Consider the following 26,947-nt stretch of genomic DNA (forward strand, 5'->3'; position numbering starts at 1 on the left):
GTTATTAATCTTTTGGAGTCCCGAGGTAATTGCTTTGGCTATGTTGTCCAGTGGTTTTAGTTGGCATAAATGGGGGTGAGGGGCTGTAGTGGGCTTGACTACATCTCTGCCAATGATTCTAAAGCCTATTTCCACTTAACCCTTGGAGGACAGAAAATAGTTGTGAAGGAACAGCAGTTGGCAGTTGTCCCAATGCTCAAGATTTAAACATAGTAGAGATTCTAGCTTAGATTTCTGTATCATTTGACTGTATAGAGGTATCATTTTAGGTCAAAGTTATGATAAGAATCATACTATTTACTCTGTTCCAGATGCTGTTCCAAAAACTTTGTTTACTCCTTTAGTCCTCACAATAACTCCATCAGGTAAAAACTGTATTATTCCCATTTTATAGATAAGGAGCTTACGATACAGAGAAGTTAAGGTAATTTGCCCAAAATTATATAGATAATAAATGGTAAAGCCATAATTCAAATCAGATAAAACAATATAGTGTAGAGTACATGTTCTTATTAAAATTTTCAAATTTTAATTTAATATTATGGAAATCTTCATGTACAGACCTAAGTAGAAAATAATGAACTCCCCATATATCATTCCACTAATTTCAATAGTTTTTCAGTATTCTGCCTTTTTTAGTTTATTTATCTTTTGCCATTTTTTAATAAAGTATCTGAAAGCAAATTTTATATATCATTTCACCATAAACACTAAAGTTTGTATCTAAAATGGATAATAACTTTAAAAAATAATATAACCACAGTAATACTATAACCACAATAATATTATAACAACCTAAAAAGTTAGAAATAATTTTTCTTAAATCATTTACTATCTCTTTTATCTTCAGTTTTATCCGATTGTCTCTGAAGTATCTTATAGTTGGTTCAATTCGGGATCTCAATATGGTTCACAATTGTACTTGTGATAATGTCTCTTAATTTTAACAAATCAATATTGGTCCTAATCCTGACCATTGAAAAATAATTTTTACTTTTAAAACTCTTTTAAAAATAAGCATTTAATTTTGCAATAATTTTAGCCAGAAAAGTTACAAAGATAGTACAGACTCCTCTTATATTCCTCATGCACTTTCAGTTTTCCCTAAATTAATTATCTTACATTACTACGATACCTTTGCCGAAGTGTGAGATCAGCATTGGTCTCACATCATGTTTTTGTGCTTTAAAGTAAATGGCCTTTTTACAGTTCACGATGGCTTTAGTTGTCATTTGTCTTTATTCTCCTCTTGTCTTTGATACTTTCTCAGCCTTCCTTTGTTTTTCGTGATCTTGATTTTTTGAGGAGTCATCACATATTTTGTAGGATGTTCTATATTTGGTATAAGTGATAGTTTTCTTGGGATTAATTGGGGTTATGAAATTCTGGAAAAAATATCGTCAATGTAAAAATTTCCTTTTTATGACATTAAAAAAAAATCATATAAAAAGTTCACGTGGTTCTAAGGTCAAAACTGTAAAACAGGGTATCTTCAGAGTAGTCTCCCTTTCATCTCTTTCTCTTTTCTAGCCTTTTCTCCCTTCCCTTAAAGATGAGTGTTTTTTAAATTAATTTTTGGCCTATCCTTTTAATTTTTTAAATATTGGCAAACACACACACACACACACACGTACACATGCACACATGCGTACACACATGCATGCACGTATCCCCCTGCTCTCCTTTGTTCCTTTTCTTACATGAAAGGTAATGTTGGTCCATGTTTTTTACTTCCATACCATGTTTTTCTCTTTAGGACAGTCTGTAACAATGACTCTTCTAATAATGGCTACTTGTATTCAACATGTTTTTGTGCTTTAAAGTTAATTATTTTTAAAAGCCTTTAAAATGTTTAAGCACATGTGTGGCTTCTTTTATATTCACAGATATTTTCCAATTTATCCCTGGATGAACGTTGCCTTTCTGCCTCGTTGGTTTGCAAGTACTGGCGTGACCTTTGTTTAGATTTCCAGTTTTGGAAGCAGCTGGATCTTAGTAGTCGTCAGCAGGTATATGTAAACTAATTCTCAGAAACACTCAATTTGATTTATTAAAAAAACTTTATTCCTCTTCAGAAATTACTTCTTTCATGTTGTAGTTTCTCAAGATAATTCAAATGACTATAATCTGTAATTTAATTCTGTGCTTTAGTATTTTTGTGTGTGAATTTAAGTTAAAACTAGGTTCTTATGGTCAAGAAGATAATTTCTAGTTTGCATTGGTAATTTTGGGTTGCTTCTTAATCCTCTTTGTTTTATTCCTGTTCATTTTCATTTTCCATTACCCTTTTAAAACAAACTTTTCTCTTTTTGGAAGGGTCATATCATGAATATCAGTTTAATAGTAGAAAATGATGGCAAACATTTATATAGTACTGCCGATGTGCCATATACTGTTCTACTGGCTTTCACATATTAATTCATTTTATCTTCTCAATAACCTTATGAGTTGCACTATTATTATCCCTATTAATATGTTATTATTACAATATTAATAATACTAACCTTATACTGTTATTATAGATGAAGTAATAGAAGCAAAATGGGCTACGATAACTTATTTGTTTTAATTTTACTTATGAAGAATTTTCTAATCCTCCTCATTGCCTGGCTGCCCAAAATGTTTATATGCTAGCATACATTAAGAAAAAAACGAGTTAATAGTACTGACTGCAAACCATTTTCAATTCTTCCTTTAAACTTGTTTGCCAATACTTGACATTGGAAATATATAAAAATATCCAATAAGAATAGGGTTTTTTTAGAGTATTAAAATTGCTCTAAATCCTTCTATGATATTGTTAGTAGTGGTGTGCTGGTAAACATGTAACAACTGGCTTTTGAAAACGAATGAACAAATAAAAAGCCCTTATTTGTAATATTTGCCATTTTCTGTGGTATGAATACTCCTACTGTAGTTAATTTCAGGCTACCAATGTGATGTCACTGCATGTAGTGATGTCATTGATTTGGAAAGAAGTGCATATTATACATGTTGTGAGTTGGGATAAGCCAACTCCAACATGAACACTATCACTCAAGAAATTCCAAGGTTTTAGGAGCTCTGTTCAAGGACCCAGAGACAAAAGCCAAATATGTTTTTTATTATATCATAGTTCTTGTTATCCTTTAATATTAAGTAGAAAGATTTTCTTTCAGTTGTGGTTTTCATGCAATAATCTAGTTATATTGTTTATTGGGGGAAATTTAATAAAACAATAGGAAATAAGTTTCTACATTTAGCAGAAGTTTAAATTTATTGCTTTTTTTCTCTCACAGGTCACTGATGAATTATTGGAAAAAATTGCATCAAGGAGTCAAAATATAATTGAAATCAACATTTCTGATTGTCGCAGTATGTCTGATACTGGCGTATGTGTTCTAGCATTTAAGTGTCCTGGACTTCTTAGGTATACAGCCTACAGGTGTAAACAGCTTTCTGACACCTCCATTATTGCAGTTGCCTCTCACTGCCCTTTACTTCAGAAAGTTCATGTGGGCAACCAGGACAAACTAACTGATGAAGGACTCAAACAGGTAAATTTTGGCATCTCAACTCAAAATGTCTTCTTGTTGCAGCACTTTAAAAGATTGTTGTGTTAAAAATAATCCCAAGAGACTAAAAGAAGTCGTCTTTTTTTTTTTTTTTTATATACATGATTATTTGTTTGGATTTGTGTGCAGTTGTTATAATTGATAAATTAACGGGCTTGTGTTTTGGAGTGAGTACCTGAACTTTTGTAACCAACCATTTTATTAATTTATTTATTTTGTTACTTAAATTTTTTACCAAATTTTGCTTTAGGTAACAATAGTATGCAGTTTGGGTTAGCACGGAGCTTTAAAAATTAACCTTTAACTTTTATGTTACTAAATAACATGCTTATATGCTTTGTAATACCTGTTTTAAGGTATAAATGAAGTAGAAAATGAAGTAGGGAGTAGAAAATGGAAAAAAAAGGTGGTAATTATCCATACTTATTAGCTTAATAATTGGATTAGAAATAGTATCATAATATATTTTATGTTTGATCCACTCCCTTTGGCAATGGTATTTAAGGTTTCTTGTCAATGAATATTGAATAGATTCTATGTGGCAAACCCTGAATTTTTGAAAATTTTGAATATTTGGTAGTGTTCCTACTACTGTACTAGGTACTTTTTGTATTTTTACATTTAGCTCTTGCAATAACTTTGCAAAATAGTTGATATTAAACTCATTTTGTAAAGGAAGAAATTAGGGCGTAGAGAGATATATGAGTTTACCTAATGTTTAGCAAGTGGTTGAGCTGAGAATTAGCCTGGATTCTCCAAAGCCACTATTGTCTTTCCACATTTCCAGCCAGTAGACTGTACTCTTCTAGACTTCGAATAAGGCAGAGGCCATGCACATTACAACTCTCCCTACAGTACTCTAGACCAACATTTGTTGAAAGAATTCATTAATAATTCCATTTAAGAACTGTTAGGAATAATGTTTAAATTTAGAATTGGGATGCACTTCCCAATAAAAACGAGTGTCAGTAAAGGCCTAGGTTTAAATCTGATCTGAGATGAAGTTAGAAATAAAAATGAAGATCCCTAAATTTAAAGACTACATATGAATTAATTGACAATTTTGAGACTAAGTAAATATTTCCTAGAATGTGAGGTATTTTGGAACCCATTAATTTATGATAGATTAGATGTTTGCTTCAGATTTGCATGGTGTCTGAATGATGAATTAGTTATATATAAGGTAATAATCTAATAGAAGTAGTAAAACAATCAATATTTTTCATTCTGAAGTAATTCTCTTAAGTGACTGCCTTACATTAAGTAATTACATAGTAACCTTATTGCAGTGTGGAGAGTAATAATTTCCTATGCTTAAGACTGTGCAATAGCAAGGGTCTCCTATTTTAGCCTCATTCTTCTGATGAAATGCTATTGTGGTATAGTAGAAAGAATGCCTTTTCTATATACACTGAGTGGCCAGATTATTATGACCACCTGACGTTTGTAGGCAAATTAGCTATAATTTCACGCTGAAGTTGCTAGAGGGCCAGATCATTATAAATAGAAAAGCAGGTTGTTTACCACGACAGTAGAAGTGATCTTTTTCTGAAGATATGGGTAAACAACGCAATTTAGCAGCCTTTAAATGTGGGAGATACACACACACACACACACACACTCACTGAGTGGCCAGATTATTATGACCACCCCATCAGTACTTCGTTGGGCCACCTTTTGTCTTCAATGCTGTGGCGATTCTTCTTGGCACTGACTCCACGAGATGTTGAAAGGTGATGCGAGGAATCTGACACCATGCCTGATGAATAGCACTGTCCAGTTCTGTGAGATTTGATGGTTGTGGAACCAGCTGCCTGATGGCTCTTTAAACTGCGTCCCACAAATGCTCAATTAGATTGAGATCTGGTGATTATGGGGGCCACCTAAGCAAGGTAAAGTCTCCCTCATGTTCTTGAAACCACTCCTGCACAATACGAGCACTGTGGCATGGCGCATTGTCTTGTTGGAAGAAGCCATCTCCATTGGGATGCGCCATCAACATGATAGGATGAACTTGAACAGCAGTGATACTTAGGGCCCAAATCATGCCAGGAAAACATGCCCGAAACCATAACACTGCCCCCACCACCATGAAGGGTTGTACTCATGTATGTGGGGTGCATGCTTTCATGCTCTTTCCGCCAAATTCTCACTCTGCCATCTGCATGACGCAACTGGAAACGTGATTCATTGGACCACATGACTTTTTTCCAATGCTCGACTATCCAATCCTTATGTTCCTGTGCGAATTGGAGACGTTTTATCTTGGTAACTGCAGACAGCAAAGGTGTTCGAACAGGCCTTCGGCTTCCGTATCCCATACGATACAGTGTACGGCTGATTTGCCTACAAACGTCAGGTGGTCATAATAATCTGGCTACCCAGAGTATGTGTGTGTGTGTGTGTGTGTGTGTGTGTGTATCCCACGTTCAAAGGCTGTTAAATTGCGTTGTTTACCCATATCTTCAGAAAAAAATCACTTCTACTGTTGTGGTAAACAACCTGCTTCCCTATTTATAATGGTCTGGCCCTCTAGCAACTTATAGCTAAAGGGCTGTAGTGCGAAATTATAGCTAATTTGCCTATAAACGTCAGGTGGTCATCATAATCTGGCCACTCAGTGTATATAATAGAAATAAAAGTTTTATGAAGCAGTATGTAACTTTATGTACAGTTCACATTGATATTTTCTATTCTGTACTACAGGGTGGGCAAAAGTAGGTTTATAGTAACATTGTGACATTCTTTTTAGTTAATAAAGCTATTGTAATAATCATAACCTGCATGTATTTTTTTAAAATATATTTTTATCGATTTCAGAGAGAAAGGAAGAGGGAGAGAGAGACAGGGACATCAGTGATGAGAGAGAATCACTATGGCTGCCTCCTGCATACCCCACACCGGGGATTGAGCCTGCAACCTGGGCATGTGCCCTTACTGGGAATTGAACCATTAACTCCAGGTTCATTGGTCAACACTCAACTACTGAGCCACACTGGCTGGGCCTGCATGTCTTTTTTTCCATACAAATAACTATAAACTTACTTTTGCCTACCCCTGTATTATTTTAAATATATATTAGCCTTGATCCACTTAGGAAATTAATTTCATGATCCAGTGATATTTGCTAAGTTCTGCTGTGGAAGTGTATTATAGTTTTAGTGAATTAGCAACTTAAAAATATATATAATAAATAAGAGGCCTAGAATCAACTATTTATAATTTATGAATTTTCTTGGGATTATTATTTTTTTACTCATAAACATAGCAAATTATTGAATTGTTTCTACAGATCAAGTTGCAAGGTGTTTTTTTTTCCTCCCCTCTTAGTAAACACTGACAAATGTTTTAGAATGCAATGCATATACTTTATTGATAATGTTTTACTGTATATTTCTATCATAAGTATAATTTTGATGGACTTTAGCAAATACCTTGTGAAAGTGGTTTTTTTTTAATTCTGTTTATAAAAGCAGTTACATAAAGTATTTCTATTTGGAGTTCTTAGGGATCTAAAATTTAATATTTTAATAATTGCATTTTCTTAATAATATTTCTCAATCTTATGATGAAACACCACCTAAAAGTCAGGCTGTTTTTGGCTGAATACTGTGTTTTGTTTGTTTTTTAAAATACCACCGTGAATATTGGTATTTTTCTTTTTATAAAAATAACTGCTTATAATTATACCAATGGAATGTATTTCTATCATGCTCATCTCATAAAATTACAACCACATATTATGGGGAAGAAAGAGCTAGTTAATTAAAAATAATAGGCTGTTTCAGGTTTTTTAGTATTATTTTACCATCTGGCCCTTGCCAGAAAACAAGAGATAGCAGTAGCCAAAGTATTCAAATAAATCTAAGAAATTGTATCCTTTAAGTTAATATTTTATGTGACTCTTTGTATTTTATTTTAGCAGTATAACATCTCAATCCAATTCATGGATCTCTGTAGAAATTTCTAGAAATAGTGTCTATAGGCATCTTTTCAAATTAAAAAGGCACAAAAATAAATGTTGCATTGGTAAATTTCAGTCTTGCTACATTACAAGATTTTATGTAAAAATACAGAGTGATATCAGGAAAATGGCAGAGTGGGCAGCTCCAAAACCACATTTCTCCACAGAAACATGAAGAAACAAGCAGAAACTGTTAGAACCAACTTTGCCAGCACTCTGGAAAACTAACAGTGCTTTATAGCAAACAAGTGAGTGCTTAACCAAGAAAAGGGCACTTAAAGTGGTGGGAAAGCTTTGAGGCATTTTGACTTATCAGTGCTCCACACCTTCCCCAGCTTGGCAGCAGGTTTGGACAGCAGCTCACGTACCCAGTGTGGGACTGAGGTTCCTAATTCCAGAGGGAGACAAATGACTCTATTTGTGTTTTCTAAGCTGCCTGGAGCTTCTTGAGGAACTGATGCATGGTGCTCAGATCTGTTTCACCCAATTCAGAATTTATTCATGGTGGAAAAACAGTAGCCATTGATTGAAACCGTTGTGAGACAAATGAAAAAAAAAACACAAAACAAAACCCTTCAGATGCTTGGGACAACAGATTATGGCTGATTTATGCAATAGATCACCTATGTTCTGAGAGGAAAAGCCAGGGAGAGAATTCCTTTGGGAAATTAGGGCAATCAGAGATGCCAGTATATATATGGGGGAATTTAGAAAGCCATAGGAATATATGTTCTAGGGCAGGACTAATGCTTGGGAAAGACTTGGGAAGACATTAAACTGCCTTGGAAGTGAAGACCAATGCAGTGTTGTAAACGGCATTGCTGAGTGTTGAAGGAGGACCCCAACACAGAACCTGTCTGTAAGGACTAGGGGAAGTATTTTTTTGGGGTGTGTGTATGTTTTAAATTTTATCTGGTGTTGTTTTTAAGCTCTTGGCATTCAAGAAAATATTTGTCAGAACACTGGTAGAGCCCTGGCTGGTGTTTCTCAGTGGTTAGAGCATTGGCCTGTGCATTGAATGGTTGTGGGTTCAGTTCCCACTCAAGGGCATCTACCAGGGATTGAACCCACAATTGAGGTATGTGTCCTGAGCAGGAATCAAACCCACAACCTTTTGGTGTATGGGATGATTCTTGACCAATTGAGCCATCCAGCCAGGGCAGTGTTTTGATTTTAAAAAAATATTTATTTGATGAGAGAGAGAGAGATAGAGATAGAGAGAGAGAGAGAGAGAGAGAGAGAGAGAGAGAGAGAAATTGACTTATTCACTTATTGATACATTCATTTGTTGTTTTTTGTATCTGTCCTCAGTGGAGATCAAACCAACAACCTTGGCATGTTGGGATGACACTCTAACCAAATGGGCTACTTGACAAGGGCTGGGCTGGCTTCTTTTTAAAAAATAGGTTTTGTGCCGAAACCGGTTTGGCTTAGTGGATAGAGCGTAGGCCTGCAGACTGAAAGGTCCCGGGTTCGATTCCGGTCAGGGGCATGTACCTGGGTTGCGGGACATCCCCATTAGGAGATGTGCAGGAGACAGCTGATCGATGTTTCTCTCTCATCGATGTTTCTGACTATCTATCTCTCTCCCTTCCTCTCTGTAAAAAATCAATAAAATATATTTAAAAAATAAATAGGTTTTTATTAATTTGAGAGAGAGAGAGAGAGAGAGAGAGAGAGAGAGAGAGAGAAAGAGAAAGAGAAACATTGATGAGAGAGAAACATCAACATTGATCGGCTGTCTCCTGCACACCCCCTGCTGGGGATAGAGCCGGAAACCTGGGCATGTGCCCTGACCGGTAATTGAACTGGTGACTTCTCAATGCATGGGTTGTTGCTCAACCACTGAGCCACATTGGCTGGGCTGGGCTGGCTTCTTTTAAGTAAAGTGGCTACCAACACCCACTTCATTAAATACTTTCCTTCTGGGTTGACTGGTGGGTGCCCTTGACACATAGTTGTTCTTGAGTTAGAGGAAGCCTCTGATTTGTACTTTCCCTAGAGAACCAGATACTAGAATGGTATTGATAACAATTTAGACCATTTTAAAGTGACAACCTGGGGTTCTGTGTTTTAGGTCCCCCATTTTCTGGGGTGAATAGTTAGGATTGTAGAGTGTCAGATACAAGTACAACGAAGTACAGGCAGAGTGTGAATGGAGAGCTGTTGTGGGAGTCAAATTCCACATAGTTAATAACCTCCTTTCCCTGGAAGGGCCCTCAGGCAGCAGTTTTCCAGTATCCAACCCACGTGAGAGGTGCTATACATCCAGTGGACATCAACCAGAAAGGTGTTCTTATCTGATGATTACTTCGCATTTCAGAGTGTTCCTTAGTAGGATAGGAAGTATTACAGATATAATAGCTGAGGTGCTTGTAGATTCTTTAGGTACTGACTTCTTGCTAGGATAAAATAAATAAAATTATTTATTTGACACAGGAGGAGAACACTTATAGCTGAGGGTTTCCTTCCCTGGCACTGGCTCCTGCAGAGGGAGGTTTGTTCTATGGCTGGTGTCTGCCCTGCAAGTTGTGATTCTGTGCATCCACTTTTTGTTCTCTCTCCAATGGTGGGGCAGTGGTGTTCCCTGTAACATTTTTTGATGGCTATAAGGAGAGTTGTTGATTTTTCAGTGCAATTTTTTTTTTATTGTTAGGATGGTGTGGCAGCTTCTAAGTTCTTTACGTGCTGGTCTGGAAACCAGACATTGATTTTATTTAAAAAAAAGGCATTGCAATTACTGGATGATCACCTTGATCTTGTTTACACTCAGTTTTATGTTTCGTATGGTAGATCTATGAAAAGCCCAAGGTCTTTCCCAAACCTCTCTAACTTGGATGGTCTCCAGTGGTCGGCAAACTGCGACTTGGCAAACCGCGGCTCGCGAGCTACATGCGGCTCTTTGGCCCCTTGAGTGTGGCTCTTCCACAAAATACCTACTTCTGCTCATGGGCCACGAAGTTTCAATCGCACTGTATGTGCGTGCCCGCACGTGGTATTTTGTGGAAGAGCCACACTCAAGGGGCCAAAGAGCTGCATGTGTCCCGCAAGCCGCGGTTTGCCTACCACGAGTCTAGACAAGGCCTAACTCCAGGGCCTGGCTCTGAGGTACCTGTTTGGTGCCTCAGTTGGAGGCCAGGGCTCTTATTAACATCTCACCATTTTGTGAGGTACAGAGCTACAATGTCTTTAGCACTATTTTCCTAGAGAGAGAATGATGTATTTAGAAGAGTTATACTACTATTAGGTAGAGGACTAATTGTGTTAAATTCAGGGCATATTTAACAGGGATATTCTTACAGGGTTTGGTTGATGCCCTCTGAATTTTTCTTTGTGGGTGATAGACAGATGGTTGCAGCATTGAGACATTTGAACACATCAGCAAAACTGGAAAATACCTGGGTATAATGATCAACTCTAGTGCCTGGATAGTCTGGAACATTAGGACATTTGTGGTTGGGGTAATGGTGATTAGTGCAGAAAGCACTCATGCAGATGCAGTTTTGCCTATTAGGTCTAAATCAGAGCATCAGTTTCTGCAGGGAGACTAAATGACAGCAGTTATAATTATAAATGAGGCATTTTCCCCTAATAAGTGGCTTGGGCTCCCATGCTGCTAATGTCCTTTGAGGGCAGCTAGACCAAAACATGAGGGCAATCAGCTTAAATCTCTTGCTCAGGCTGCAGGAGTATGACTTTACCTGTCTTAACATGAGACTCCACCATGCTATCTACACACACTGACGTCTAAGAACCTACAAGAATACCTTCATCACTCCCTTTATATAGATTCTATTCTTATATTTCTCAACAGTCCTGTTGGGTGCACTAAGTTTTGAGGTCTCTTTATTGCCTAGGATCTGAACAAATTGACAAATAAGATAAAGGAATAGTGACAGAGGAAAAGTATCAACTTTATTACTCAGAAAAACTAGGTTGGAAAATGTTGTTTAGTAATCGAGTTAAATATGATTGTTAACTCAATGCTGGATGGTCTGGAACATTAGGACACTTGTGGTAGGGTAATGGTGATTAGTGCAGATAGCAGTGATGCAATCTTTCCTGTTATGTCTAAAAGAGAACACCAGTTTCTGCAGTGACACTAAAGGCTGGGTCTAGCCATCTGTGTCACTGATCAGATGGGCCAGACCGGCAGAGCCTGCCTCTGTAGAAGTGGAGGTTGCTTGCTTCCTGTGGGCAGATTGTTCCCAAGGTGAAGGATGAAAGGAGCTGAATATATCCAGTTTATTAAACACAAACTAACTAGTCAATTAGACTAATTGACCTCCTCCAGAAGAAGCATTTTCCTTCCATGTCTGCATTTTCTTGCTTTGTTCCTTTTAGAACAACTGTACTGATGTCTAGCTAAGGAAGTGGAGGATTTAGCTCACTGATCCTTCCTTCTCTTCCCAACATCATTCCGTTATAGTTTTGGTTAAATAAGTATTCAGAGTGTACATTTTACAATTATGTAACCAACCTTTATCTCTTTAGAATTTTGTTTTTATTGAAATTAATGAATGTCCCCTTGTTCCCTTCACTTTAGTTTTTTATAGTCTTAACTAGAGGCCCAGTGCATGAATTTGTGCACAGATGGGGTCTGGCCAGCTCGCCTAATCACAGCCGATCGGGCTGGGCTGGCCAGGGAGAAGGGCCATGGGAGGTTGGCTGTCCTTGTCCCTGACCAGGGTGGGGGGACCGATCGGGGGTGGGGCCGACTGGGGGGAGGGGCCTGAAGACCCACTGAGCTGGAGCTGAGCATGGGCCCCAGGCTTCCCAGGGAAGATGGCCTCAGCAAGGAAACAGAAACCACCAGAATGCTATGCAAACAGGCCCGGAGCTCCCTTTGGCCAGGTGGACTCAGAGCTGGTGTCTCTGTGTGTACATTAGACACAGCCCAGCCCTCCCATTTGTCTGTTGGTCAAATCCATTGCATCGAAAAACTTGTTCCTCTTCTTCTCTTTGGGCCCTTACAACAAATACATGCCAATTGGAAGATGTGGGCCCCAGTGGCAGAGCCAGGCCCCACAATCACCCGGAATTTAGGTCTAAGACAACTGGGTGGCAATCTTCACAGAACAGAACACACAGTTTCAGAGTCTTGATTCTCTCCTAAAATGTGCCCAGCTGCTCCTCATTAGCCAGGATAGACTGAACTAAGGAACCAAAGACTGAGTTTCCTTCGAGGTGGGATCCACTGGGATCCGATTGGTGACAAGGTCCCTCACAGGTGGCTGCCTTCCCCCCAAGCTTGGTGTGCTCTGAGCTGGTCCGTTTCTGGTGGTGCCAGGTCCTGGGCTGCTGGTCGGGTGGAGGTCCACAGGGTTTCTCTCCACCGCCTTCCTGGCCTCCCAAGCAATACTGTCTGGCCTGGCATGCCAGGCGACTGTCGCTAGAGCCAGACTTGGAGAGCGAAGGAGCTGGCCCGTGCCACGAGGGGCCCACAGGTGGCCAGGCCATGCCCCGCACCCCGTTTCTGTTTTGCTCATGTGGATCGGGCCAAAGCCCACTGCCTGAAACTGCACCATGTGGCATGTGGGGAGGGTCGCAGCTGGGAGAGGGGCACCCTGACCTGGCAGCCCCGGTGACGATCATCTCGGTGCCCATCATCTCGGTGCCCAGCTGATTGAATTCGTCCCACAGAGCCTTAGTCTCAAGCTGCACACTCATGCTGGCCACCTTCACGTTCTTCTTTACCAGCACCTTAGCAGTGGCCGCGCAACTGGCTCTGGACCTTTCAGGCTCGACAGCAGCGCTGGTGGCTGCCCCTGCGGCTGGTGCGTCATAGCAACTGGCCATTCCAATCAATCTGCCATAATGGTCGCTGGGCTTTTATTATATAGATACTAATGGAGCCTAGAGCTTTTCCCCAGTTGCATTAGCATATCTATATGAAGATACTTACTCAACATTTATCTTCACTTATGTATTTATTTTTGTTAATCCTTATCTGAGGATATTTTTCCATTGATTTTTAGAGAGAGTGGAAGAGAGGGGGGGGAGAGAGAGAGAGAGAGAAACAAACATCAGTGTGAGAGAGACACATTGATTGGTTGCCTCCCTCATGTGCTCTGACCAAGACTGGGGATCGAACCTGCAGCCCAAGTAGGTGCCCTTGACTGGAATCGAACTTGTGACCCTTCAGTCCGCAGGCCGATGGTCTATCCAATGGGTCAAACCAGCGAGGGTGAAAATTTATATTCTTAAAGCAGATTTTCCTGGGCTTCAGGGTGGACTTCTTGTATATAAGCTCTCTTGCTTTAGTAGTTGACCTTCACCATTATCCTTAAGATATTCCTCATCTAGCAACATATTAGATGTCCTATTATTCAGATAAAATTGGATTATACTATAAAAACTTGTGTAAAATTTTTTATTTTTGTTTGTTGTATATACTTCAATTGTATTGGCTATATAATGATTTATGAAAGCACCCTTATTTATACCTTTAGGTTATTTCTATTTTTTACTACTTCAAAACATTTTTCTTCTGCTAATTTCTTATAGCTAAATCTTGTTGACACACCTTTGATTGATTATTCCAAGAGTTTATTAGGAAAAATTTTAAGTATATGGAAAATTTGAATTTTACAATAAACACTTATATATACACTACTTAGATTATATAATTAACATTTTAATATGCTTAACTTTACTATATATCTATCCAATTATCCATCCCTCTTTAGTTAATTTTTTAGTATATCTTTAGAAAGAGTCATGTGTTTTTTAGGCCCATTTTAGTATTTTTTAAATTTATGGTAAGTAGTCTTCTAGGAAAATTTTTATTACTAATTTACACTCTTACCAGTGGTTATTAGCATACTTTGAATGCTTGCCAACACTGGGTTTTAATGTTTTTATGTAACTTTGTTAATTTATGATATATAGGTTGTTATTAAAGTTTCTGATAGTTTGTTTTGATGATCTAATCTCCACTGTAGATTTTCAAAATAAATACATGTAATTTGTTCTTTGTGATACTTAATGCTTTTAAGTGGGAGCATTGTGCTTGTTCATTAATTATTTAAGGTACAGTTGGGATTTCAATTAGGAAATCACTAGTCCTAACTAGAGTATTAGCGGTAGCATATTCAGCCTTCTTTCTTTTTCAGAGTAATTGAGCCGAAGGAGAGAAATAATTCATTGGGGCAATCAGTAGAACTAGAATCCCATGAATTACATTCTTTGACTCACTGGTACTTTCCTTCACTTACTGGACCTTTGTTGTTTTTTTAAAAAAATTCTTTATTGTCTCCTTTTCCCCCCATTGACCACTCCCTGGCCACCCCCACCCCCTGCACATGCCTCACCCCCCTAGTGTCTGTGTACTGGACCTTTGTTTTATTCCTTTTTCTGATGTCCCACTCAGTGTAACACTATAACTGATAGAAATGGTAAGTAATCCTCTAGGAAAATTTTTATTACTAATTTACACTCTTTATTTCAAGAGAAATAAAGATATGAATTTGAAGTGTTAAGCAATCTAGGCACGTAGGAGGGCATACAATAGTTGAAGCAAGGAAGTAGATTAGAAGGTGGAAAGGCTTACACAACTGTTTTAAATTATAGACTACTTGTATTTTATTTTTAAAGTAGTTTATAAACAATTATTTAACTTTGGTATTGCTAGAAATATGTTACCTTTGTTATTTTCTAAGCATTTGGCCAACTCTTTTTGTTTACAGCTGGGCTCAAAATGCAGAGAACTCAAAGACATTCATTTCGGCCAGTGTTACAAGATCTCAGATGAAGGCATGATCGTCATAGCTAAGGGCTGTCTGAAATTGCAAAGAATATACATGCAGGAAAACAAATTAGTAAGTGCTTATATCATTTTTGTGTTTTTAATTTTGTTTCTTACCTTTATTATTCCTTAGAACTTAGCTTATAAATTTTCTTCTACTTATTATTTTTGGTTGTTTAGAGGCAAATATTACCTAAGAGAAGAATTGTCTCAAAACAATGATTTTACAGATTGATTCTCCAGCTGTATAGGTGCTTGTATGTGGCACTTGCATGACAGTCGACCACTCAGGTATATTGGAAAAATTAAAGTTTAGTTGTCAAATACAAGTATGTGGTTGTAGTTTCTTCGGATTCTCCTAGAGATTGTAATAATTCAGGATATTTAGGATTTTTTAATCAGGAAGATGTACACTTAAAAGTAGAGTCTTTCACTAAATATGATGAAAATGGGATTCAATAAATTGAGGTAAATAATCTTAGCAATTACATAAACTTTATATTTTAAGTACACACATGTATAATCTATTCACCCTTAATGTATTATATGTAATATATTTAAAACCATTTCGTTTTCTTTTATTGAGATATAATTCATATATCATAAAATTCACCTTTTTAAAGTGTATTAAGTCAGTGATTTTAGTATATTCAAAAGTTGTGCAATCATCTTCACCAGTTCCAGAATATTTTCATCACCCCAAAAAGAAACCCTATGCTCATTAGCCATCGTTACCCACTTCCCCCTTTCTTCAGCCCCTGGAAACTGGCAGTCTACTTTCTATTCTCTGTGGATTTGCCTGTTCTAGACATCTCATGTAAATAGAATCACACGTGTTTTTTTGTGTCTGGCTTCTATCACTTAGCATAATGATTTCATGGTTCATCCCTGTAGCATGTGACAGAGCTTCATTTCTTTTTTAGGACTGAATAATATTTCAAATCCATTTTATTTTGATTTAATAGATACATAGTACAAGTTAACAGAAACAGTTGTCCCTGGGGAGGTACTAGTATAATTTTCAATGCTGAAAAAAGGTGCACTTTAAAATAGGCAAAATGGCCTTGAATATATAGAATATTTACAAAGAAGATTTGCTTTCTAATTGTCTCCCCAAAATAATTGTCTCCCCAATTGTTGTCCCATTGAGTTAGTTTATAAAATTTGATAAATACGTCTTATATGTTAATGTAAGGTTTGAAAGGTTTCTAGAAGCATCATCAGTTCAAATAAGAGTGCTATTTTAAAAGATTCTAGTTAGAAATATTGAAACACTATGAATTAAAAGTAAATGCTTTTATTACTACAATTATATTTATCTCTGAAATTATATGGTAAAAATATTTCACTCTTTACTACATTTAGTATAAACTTAATAATTACTACTGAGGCAGTATGATCTTGTAGAGAGAATAAGGTCTTCTGGGTTTGAATCCTGGTATTCACTTACTTGCTTTGTGAGTCTGGGAAAGTTACTTAATCTCTCTGAGCCTCATTTGCAAATGAGGTTAATACTTGTTTTTTTTGCTCATTGTGGCTTTGCAGATTAAATGACATAATGTCCTAAGTTGTCAAGTAAAAACTCTGACACCTGAAAAATTAGTAGTTTTATGAGGTTATGACTGTATTTGTTGTCTATTGGTTTCCACTTTATACTCAAGATAAATTTAAGGATGGTAATGCCAAATTTTTGTATTTATCACATAACGGGAATGATTTGTTGAGTGAATATTTGTTTTCTTGTTGATTAAACACAGAGAAACATTTTTTTTGACACATTAAAATTTTAGTGGCTTCCCAAAGGAATTAACTGAATAAGTTATATGATAAAAGCCTAATATGCTAAGTGTCATATTGGTTGCCGTTCAACCAATCAAAATGTTATATGCTAATGATATGCTAAGGCTGTTCAACTGCTTGCTATGACGTGCACTGACCACCAGGGGGCAGATGCTCGGACCAGTAGGTTAGCTTGCTGCTGGGGTCCAGCTGATTTGGGACTGAGTGAGAAGAGCCAGACACGCCCTGGAGCCCTCCCGCAGCCCCTCCCCAGCTGGCCAATTTTCTGCGTCCCTCCCTGGCCCTGATTGTGCACCAGTGGGGTCCCTTGGCCTGGCCTGTGCCCTCTCACAATCCGGGACCCCTCGGGGAATATTGGAGAGCTGCTTTCAGCCTGATCCTGCAGGCCAGGCCGAAGGACCCCCACTGGTGCATGAATTTGGGCCCCTACTGTTTTTTATAACTACACAGGAAAATCAGGTTCTAGTTATATTCACATTAGATTTTTCCTAGTATTGTGTGCCATTAAAAAGTTGTTACATATTTAAATACCAAGGGAATCAGTTTTGTATATAGGGTTATTTAGTAAATATTTGATTCTATTGGAAGCTTGAAGTAATTCACCAGATATTAAAGTTCAGTTTAATAAAGTTTTTTTTTCCAATTTAAGATTCATAGAAAGAAAAATTTAGAATAATTTGAACTCTTTATATTGGAAAATTGAGTTATTGATAACTAACCTTCCATAGGAACTTTGCTTTGTGTTTTGGGAATTTATGAAATAAGGAGAAATACTTGAATTACTTGCAAAACTATAATTTTAAGTAGTTGGGTTGTTTAACTCTGATAAGTGTTATTATTAGTCATTTAATAATGAATATTTAAAACTGGGTAAGTAGAAATAAAAGTGGTTAAAGGCAAATAATATTTATATATGCAGATATATAATTGATATTGCATGTCATTACAAATAGGAAATATAGACATGGTTAAATAGGACAAATACTTTAAATTAACAACTAATAGAAATATTTAGGAGAATACTGTGGCTGTAAGGATGCCAACATAATTTAATCAGTGCAGATATTAATCAACCAAGTTATTTTGCTAATAACTCTTATTAAATTGAATTTTCTCAAAAGAGTCTTAGAGCTTTGTTGTGCAGTCTATGTAGCATCTATGCTATGTAGCATCATAGCATAGTGTTTTTATTTAAATATAAACTTTGTTGACTTTAAAATATCCAATTGGTTGGTTTTATACATTGGAAATATTTGACTGAGTATACTTTCCCCCGTGTTATATCTTGGCCTTTAGATGGCAGCATTGCCTTTGTGTATTTCAGTGTCAGCTTTTTGTGTCTTTGATATAACTATCAAGATGTAATGCTTTTTACACAGTTTGTGCAGATATTATGGTTTATTTTTAATTTTTGTTCTTTAGGTTGTTTTAATAGTAAATTTTTTGTTGAAATAATTTGAATTATTAGGTGCAGCTAGAATGTTAAAAGATGAACTTTCTATTTTACACAAAGTAGCAAGATATTCAAATATCCTTATTTGTGGCACTGGTTTAAGTAAGATAAACTTTAGAATAGGGGAAGGATGCCTGTATTTACCAAAGGGAAAACTTTCATTCAGATGGAAATTGAGGACAGTGACTTGACATTTTAAGACTAATGAATTATGGTGAGGCAGAGTTAAGGATTTACATCTAAAATCTTTCGAAAAGAGAATGAGTTTCTGTTTTAGTCATTTTTGAGTTAGAGGGGTGCCATGTACTTACATGGATGTGTTTTGCTTTCACTATAAAACTCTTGTATAGAATCTAGAAATAGATGTGAGGAATACAAACTATAGTGAGGGTCTAGCATATTATATACATAATTTCCCTGTTTCTGGCGATAGCTTTCATATCACTCCTGTGCAATACTTGCTCCAAAATTATTTAAAAGGCATATTTAGTTTGTGTGTGTAGTTATCGATGGTCTAGGAACATCATTAAGTATATTATCTCTGCTTCTTTCTTTGCTTCAAATTCAGCTTCTCTACTTTTGAACAGAGGAGCTCTTTGGCCAGCTTTTTATTAAGTTGTAAAATGATGGGGTCAGATAGATTGTCATTTGTTATCCAATCTCATGTTTTAAAGTACTTTCCTAAGATTTTATGAATTATTATGAAAATAGCTTCTATCCTGAGTCCCATGGTCATCATATTTGATACTAGATTATATGTGTTGTGTGTATTTGTTATTGTTTTAAAAAATATTTTCTGCTTTGTAGAGTTGGGACCTATTGTAGATTTCTGAAATATCAAGAAATTACTACTGTATTATGAATGGATTTTAGGAAGTTTTAGGGAAATGTTTCCTGATTAAAATTTGATTTTCCTGAAAGTTAATTATGACCTTGTATTTTATTTCAACCTTCTGGTGAATTGTTTTTTTTACTGGTGTTATAATTCTGTGACATCTCCTAGAGTCCTTTGGCTGCTGCTGTAACATTATTTGTAACATTGTTTTTAATTTTATTATCCTTTGGAGGCTTATACTGATGACATAGGATCTAAATTCAGCTGCAGGCTTTCTTCCAGGCTGGAAGCATCTGAGAGGTAATTGAGGCAAAAGCCTTGGGTGAATCAAACTGAGCTCAGTTCGTTCCTTGATCCTGCAGTTTCTTACTCATTTGATTTGGGTGATCTTAAATTTTGTACGTTCTTTTCCTTGTTTGCAGAAAGGATATAATACTACTACAAACATGCTCTTGTGAGGATCAGACTAAGTGAAATTAAGAGGGAAAGTACCAAATGTGTGTCATGGTCCCAAACAGGACATCTTCAATAAGGGTTACTTTTCTTCCTCTCCCTACCAGAGTTTACTTTCTGGAGCCTACCAGTTTGAATTGGGCTGTGTCAGTGCCTAACATCACCCATTAGCTTACCTGCAGTTTAATTATTTTTTGCTGCTTGCTTTGATTTGAGGCTCTTGCAACAGTGAAGTAAATAGGCTGGTGGTCATGTTACCATCAGCTGGGCTATGTAAGGTAAACATTTGCATCAAAGCCTAAATAGTATAGTTAACTCAGTATTATATGTGTTTCTTCATTCCTTTACGTTTCCACTCACAGTTCATATAGTAAAGGATTTGGTCCTCTCCTCCCCTCGGTTCTCCCACTACACTGCTATCTTACTTCTCAAGCATTCCTTGTGAGGTAAGTTTACTTGTAATCGCAGACATAAATAATTTATATTTGTGAGGGATTCTATTTTCATGTTAGCCTCCAAAGCCTCCCAGAGTAGATATTCACCTTCATTGCCTCTTCCCTTATGTTTTTTTGGAAATATTTTTTATTGGGTTTTAGAGAGAGGGGTAGGGAGAGGGAGAGCATAACATTGATCGGCTGACTCCTGCACACCCCTACCACGGATTGAGCTCATAACCTAGGAATCGAACCAACAGCCTTTTGGTGCATGGGACAATGCCCAACCACCTGAGCCACTCCAGCCAGGGCGCCCTTTACCCTCTTAATGGATGAGGTATTTACTTGCACGCAGAGTGTAGTTTCCAGTGAACAGTGATGCATGAATGTGGCATTCTAAAGAAGGCCACCTAAAGATACTGAGATGCATTTTATTGTATACTGCATTTATGGATCTTGCTGTCATTTGTTGATTTAAAAAAATAGTTACTAGTAGTTACCTTTTATGGAGTATTTATAATGTATCAGGCACTATGCAATTGTAAATAATTAATCCTCACAACTACCATAAGCAGTAGCTTGTTTTTATTCCATTTTACAGATGAGTAAATTGAGGCTTAGAGAGATTAAATAACAGTAGCTAAATGTCAAAGTTAAGATTCTAACCCAGAGCTGTTAGATTCCCAACCTTTGTCCCCAAGCCCCTTTGATTTGCATGGATACATTACAGATGGGGCTAATCCATATGTCTTTGAACCAAGCAGTAATTTCCAAAAGGCATTATCTCCCTTTAAAACACTGACAGGTAGTGTGAGACATCAAAGGAAGAAGTTAATTATTGCCATGAGCAGAAGATTTTTTTGCTAGGATGACAACTGATTTCAGGGGAAGCTGTAAGTACCAATGGAGATATATTAAAATCTTTTCTGGGAAAATTAGTAAAATTATCAAAGGAGAAAACTCTCTTCAAGATAGTGCTTAATGTTGATCTTAATCTTGTACAAATATGGACATAATTAACTTAATAGTAGAATTACACTCTTTATGTAAAAATTTTTACTTTGCAAAGTCATAGCATTTTATATTTTTGTGTGAAATTTAGATTCAGATGCTAATACCATTTCATTTTTGTTCAGCATATTTAACAGAAATTTTAACTCTATTTCAAATGTTCATTCAATTTAGTTAACATTTGAATACCTACTATGTGCCAGGCACATATGAGAGGTGTTGAGAAATTAAAAAAGAGTTATACTGCCAAAGAGAGGAGATTTTGGGCTAGGCTTAAGTGCTATGGAAGTGCCAATTGTAAAAATAGTTACTTGTGCGAGAGGTAAGGGAGGAATGGGTAATTCTATAAATAGTAGGTGACATTTGAACTGGGTCTTGAATGATATATAGCAATATGATGATTGTGAAGCAAACATTTTCTGGGGAAAAGTGATAGCAATTGGGAGAAACAGCATTAACAAAGACAGGCATCAGGAAAATATATGGAATGTCTAATAAGTAGTGTATGTTACAGTAAGATTAGCTTGCAGGCAGTGTGGGTCGGGGAAATGTTAATATTTGGGTCTATAAAGGAAGGTAGTGACCAGGTTGTTAGTTTCTGAAGTCTTATGCTCAGGAATTTGGATATCTCTAAGTAATGGGGTTATTAGCATGGGATTTCACCAAATGTGAAGCATGATCATATTTTTGGGTTTGTAAGTTATTTTTTAAATTTTGAGAAATTAGGGAAAATACAGAATACTAGAAAGGATAACAACACTCATATGCCCATTACACAAACATTGGCAATTATTCACATTTTGTTAATTTGTTTCTTCTTCTTGAATTAGGAAAGACATAAACTGTAAGTCTTTGTTGTTTTGCATCCAATGTCATCTTATTTTATCCTTTTATTTTTAAATATATTTTTATTGATTTCAGAGAGAAAGGGAGACGGAGAGAGAGAGATAAAAACATCAATGATGAGAGAGAATCATTGATTGGCTGCCTCCTGCATGCCCCCTACTGGGGCTTGAGCCTGCAACAGCGGCATTTGCCCTGACCAGGAATCGAATCTGGTTCATAGGTCAATGCTCAACCACTGAGCCACACCGGTCGGGGCTTACTATCCTTTTAGAAGCAACTACTAGGATGATCCAAAATGCTTTAAATATAAAAAAACTTTAACATACATGATACTGTGAACAACAGTATTGTATTGTTTAGTTTGTAGTCACATATAGTTTATGTCTGATGTCATCTGGTTAAATATCTGGTCTTACAAAGTATATATCAGTATGTAATTTGCATTTTTCTTTTGTTTTTGAGAGCCAGCCATAATTAATATGTAATTCATTCTTTTTAACTGTTAGTGTTCTATATATGAATATATGTTTATTGTTGGGTTTATTCATTCCATATTGAAGGACTTACATTGCTTCTGGTATTTCATCATCATAGGCAGCGTTGTGAAAAAATTCTTGTGCTTATTTGTAAAGAATTTCTCTAGGATACATATACCTAAAAATGTAATTATAGGGAGCTAAGATATGTATGTTTTCAAATTATTGCAAGATCATGACAAACTGTCATGTGTAATTGAGATCATGATTCACAGGTGTAGCTTTCTGATAGAGCTTTCAACTCTTTTGAGGGCAGGAAGGTATCTAATTGTCTTTTTATCCTACCCCCCCCCCCTCGTCATGTTGGCACATAATAGATATTCAGTGTATGTTAGTTTAGTGACAAATGGGTTACTACTGAACTAAACATGCTTTTAAAAGTATACTCCTTCAAATATTTTGGGAACTGCTTTGAAAGAAGATGAATTTGAGTATATAAATAAAAGGTTGAAAAATAGCTGAAAGATGCAGTCAGTAGTTTTTTTTACTTTTCTAGTAAGTAAATTTCTTTGATCTGGTTACTGTATGATTGATGCCATTTTTTACATAAGTATCAGATTTATCTAGCCAGTCATTAATGTACTCAAGGAGTATTTATTAGGGCAATTGTTTTTAACAACATGAAGTTCTGATAAATTAGGACATAATTTTTATTCTTCTTGTCAAACTTACATTTACTTGTACTTTCTAATCATTAATAAAGTTAGTTTTATTTTATTGAAGTGATTTTTCAAAGACTTACTTTAAAGACAGTAGTTATTTGGCAGACAAATACATTGAAAAAGTGTTAAAATGTTATTTGGCTGATTTTTCAATTTGAGGAAGAAATATGTTACTAATTTTTATTCTTTGCTAGAGCTTGACCTCTCACTCTCTTTTTAAAAAAATCTATTGCTATTTTCCTTCTGTGGATATCTTTTGTACCTACCAGGTGTCCTGGTTTTTTAAAAACATAAATGAATTGTATTTTATCATTTAAAAAGCATAGAAAATTATAAAGAATGAATGTGTGTACATGTGCTTTCTCCCCCTCAGTGTGGTATGGAGGGCAGGTAGTAACTTAGGTAATATCCAAATAATTTTTTTTTGTTTTACCCAGCATATTTACCTGCCTAATTATATTAGTTTAGTAATATTACAAGTAGTTCAGAAATGTTGGGGACCTGTCAACTGATGATAGGGGATGCTCAAATGCTAACAGAATCTCAGGAGGAAACTAGCCTGGTATTAAAAGCTCTAATACAGATAACCCAATGTTAATAATGCAGAATTCATTATGGTTAAACATAGGAGACTCCAAATAGTGTTAACATAGTTTTAAATTTGTTTCTGAATCAAATTCTGGTTTACTAAAAATATCCAATTTGTTTTGAGTTTAATACTTATAGTTGTTAGGTTATTCCTAGTGTTGGAATTTTTTGGCTGGTCTTATTTTCTACTTATATATTCTATAGTTTAGATCCCTTTTAAAAATAATTTTGTTAACTTTCTTTTGGAACTGCATGTTAAAAAAATCAGGAAGAGATTTGGGGCAAATCAAACAACAGTATCTCTCAGACATAAGTACTGTCTCTCTGACTTTGTGCTCAAGTATTGGCAATAGGAGATGGTTGGTTGAGATAAAGAGCCCAGTCATTAGTCTAAGCAGATATAAATTTTATAAGGTTAGCTGGCAGTGGGATGCTGGGAGTACATTAAGCCTGTCATTTGTGAGCACATATTCTTTAGTTACCTTTTTAAGACTGTCAGTCACTAAGTGAGATGTATTGTTTGGATCTAGGGAGAAATTTTGGCTTATATTTTTCTTTACAGTAATGAGTTGTTAGGGTTTTAGACTCCAAGACTTAATACCAGTTATTATTTTAGTGGGTAGGAATAAGGGTGTAAAAATTAGTTGTTTTGCTTTGTTTTATTTTGCCTTTCTGAATATCATTTATAAACTGTCGTTGAATCTGGCTTTCTGGTGATAGGATGCTTCTTTTCCAGCATTTTCTTGTAGTTATTATAAACAAGTACATTATCATGAAAGTGCTATGCCCCTTGGGCTGTCACCAGGTGGTCCTCTCTTCATGCAAAAGCTCTGCAGGTTATGCTCCTATCTAGGCATCCTGTTTGGTGAGTACTGTTCCTATTCTTGCTGCAAGTTTTTTTTAAAATATATTTTATTGATTTTTTTATGGAGAGGAAGGGAGAGGGATAGAGAGTTAGAAACATTGATGAGAGAGAAACATCGATCAGCTGCCTCCTGCACACCTCCTACTGGGGATGTGCCCGCAACCAAGGCACATGTTACTAATTTTTATTCTTGACCGAAATCGAACCTGGGACCCTTCAGTCTGCAGGCCGACACTCTATCCACTGAGCCAAACTGGTTAGGGCTCTTGCTGCAAGTTTTGCTTATTTCTATTACCTGAGTTGGCTTCCTTTTCTGTTTTCCTTGAAGTTCTTGTTGAAGGTTTGGCATGAGGTTGCCCCCTGGGCAATAAGTAGAAGAAAGAATAGTTATGAGAGTGTCGGATAAATTCTTTTCCTTGGGTTGCATTCTCTGGTTTTTAGTAGCTGAGAAGTTGAAAAGCCAGATGAAAGATGAAGTCTGTTCTCCTTTGATATTTACTTGTTTTTAAACCCTTTTATTGTCTCTTATTTTGTGTAGCCACATTTAGGTTGCAGACAAGATCAATATAGTATTTTTCTTTAGTAGGTGTTGCATTTTAGTATTTTTGGTTTCTAGAATATGATAAAAGTGGTTTATTCAGGAGTGTTCTTGGGGGTAGAAAATTTGTGGTGTTTATTACCATGTTTTTATAGACTGTTTTTAAACATAAAATATGTGTCTATCATTCACTTTAACATGATATATAAATGAATACATATAGAATTTGTAATCCAAAGAAAGACAGTTATAAATCCTTCTATTTTAACTATGTTATGGTGGTTATTCTTACCTTGTTTTCCTCTTATGGAATATATTTTTATAAAATAAAAAAATTAAATTACAGTTGACATTCAGTATTATTATTATTATTGAATATATCTTTGATGAAATAAAGAGGAAGATATATATTTATATTCATTGTTATTTAAATGCACACATGAATGCCCATAGATTATACAATTATTTGTATCATGTTATGCTAGCTTTTCAGTTTGATTCCTCTCAGAACATAGTAGAATTCGGTAAGCTCTGATTTGTAGATTCTCTGGGGAACCAAAAATATTTTTAATGTCTTTTGACTAATCCTAGCTTTAAATATTTGAAGATAAAATTTAAGTAGTTTGATATATCATGTATTTTAAGTTGTTGCAGGACACAATTATATATACACACATATGTATGTTCCTTTTCCATTGATACAGTAATAATATAAGTTATATATAATTGTAGGCAGTTTCATATAAAATTTATTATACATTTTAATTACAATTGTTTTAAGCTTATGAATGAAGAACTAAATGGAAAATAGTGTGGCAGATAAAAATATATTGTATATTCCTCTGAAATTCAGTCATGACCTAAGAGATTTCCATTTCTTATCTATTATCTAGGAATGCTCTGTAGGAATTCTTTTGCTAAAAATACTCTCTTCATCATTTCTGCAATCTGTAGTGCCTAATGAACTTCAAAGATTTTTTTCAGTTACTAGTTGCTATTCTCATTTTATTTTTTAAAAATATATTTTTATTGATTTCAGAGAGGAAGGGAGAGGGAGAAAGAGAAACATCAATGATGAGAGATCATTATTGAACAGCTGCCTCCTGCACGCCCCCTACTGGGGATGGAGCCTGCAACCCAAGCATGTGTCCTTGACCGGAATTGAACCCAGGACCCTTCACTCTGCAGACCGATGCTCTGCCCACTGAGCAAAACCATCTGGGGCTTCTCATTTCATTTTTAATTTGTACATTTCCTCTTCATTTTTTCTTATCATTTTGCTTTCTTCCAATATGTGTTCGTATCTTCAAGCTCAGCTAAATATTTTTTGTCAAACATTAAAAATTCTACCAAATTTAGTGCTTTCTCATATTCTTTCTGCTTCCTGTATTACCTCTTTTTTTTTTATTAACCCATTGATAATTTGTTGTAGATTTCAAGGCTTTAGTTTAGTCATGTAAATTCCTTGAAATTGGATATAATGTCTTATTTTAAAAAAACTATATCTATTTTTAAAAAATCTTTATTGTTGAAAGTATTACATATGTCCCCCCCATTTCCTCCATTGACCTCTTCTATCCTGCCTCCACCTTCACCACCCTATTGTATGTGTCCATAGGTTATGCATATATGCATACAAGTTCTTTGGTTAATTTCTTCCC

At 36.0% G+C, this 26,947-nt stretch overlaps 1 protein-coding gene across 8 annotated transcripts in view; it reads left to right on the top strand.

The window, feature by feature from the left end:
* Positions 1–26,947, top strand: part of FBXL17 (F-box and leucine rich repeat protein 17) — a 473,454-nt gene that overhangs the window by 13,479 nt on the left and 433,028 nt on the right. For 7 of the 8 annotated variants that reach the window (XM_059693957.1, XM_059693956.1, XM_059693961.1 and 4 more), the window contains exons 2-4: positions 1,887–2,009; positions 3,279–3,536; positions 15,207–15,338. In XM_059693957.1, the coding sequence (XP_059549940.1) occupies positions 1,887–2,009; positions 3,279–3,536; positions 15,207–15,338 (513 nt within the window). The remainder of the gene's footprint in view (positions 1–1,886; positions 2,010–3,278; positions 3,537–15,206; positions 15,339–26,947) is intronic. The other variant, XM_059693954.1, reaches the window with a different exon arrangement.

Source organism: Myotis daubentonii, chromosome 4, assembly GCF_963259705.1.
Source record: "Myotis daubentonii chromosome 4, mMyoDau2.1, whole genome shotgun sequence".
In the NCBI taxonomy this organism is placed as follows: Eukaryota; Metazoa; Chordata; class Mammalia; order Chiroptera; family Vespertilionidae; genus Myotis; species Myotis daubentonii.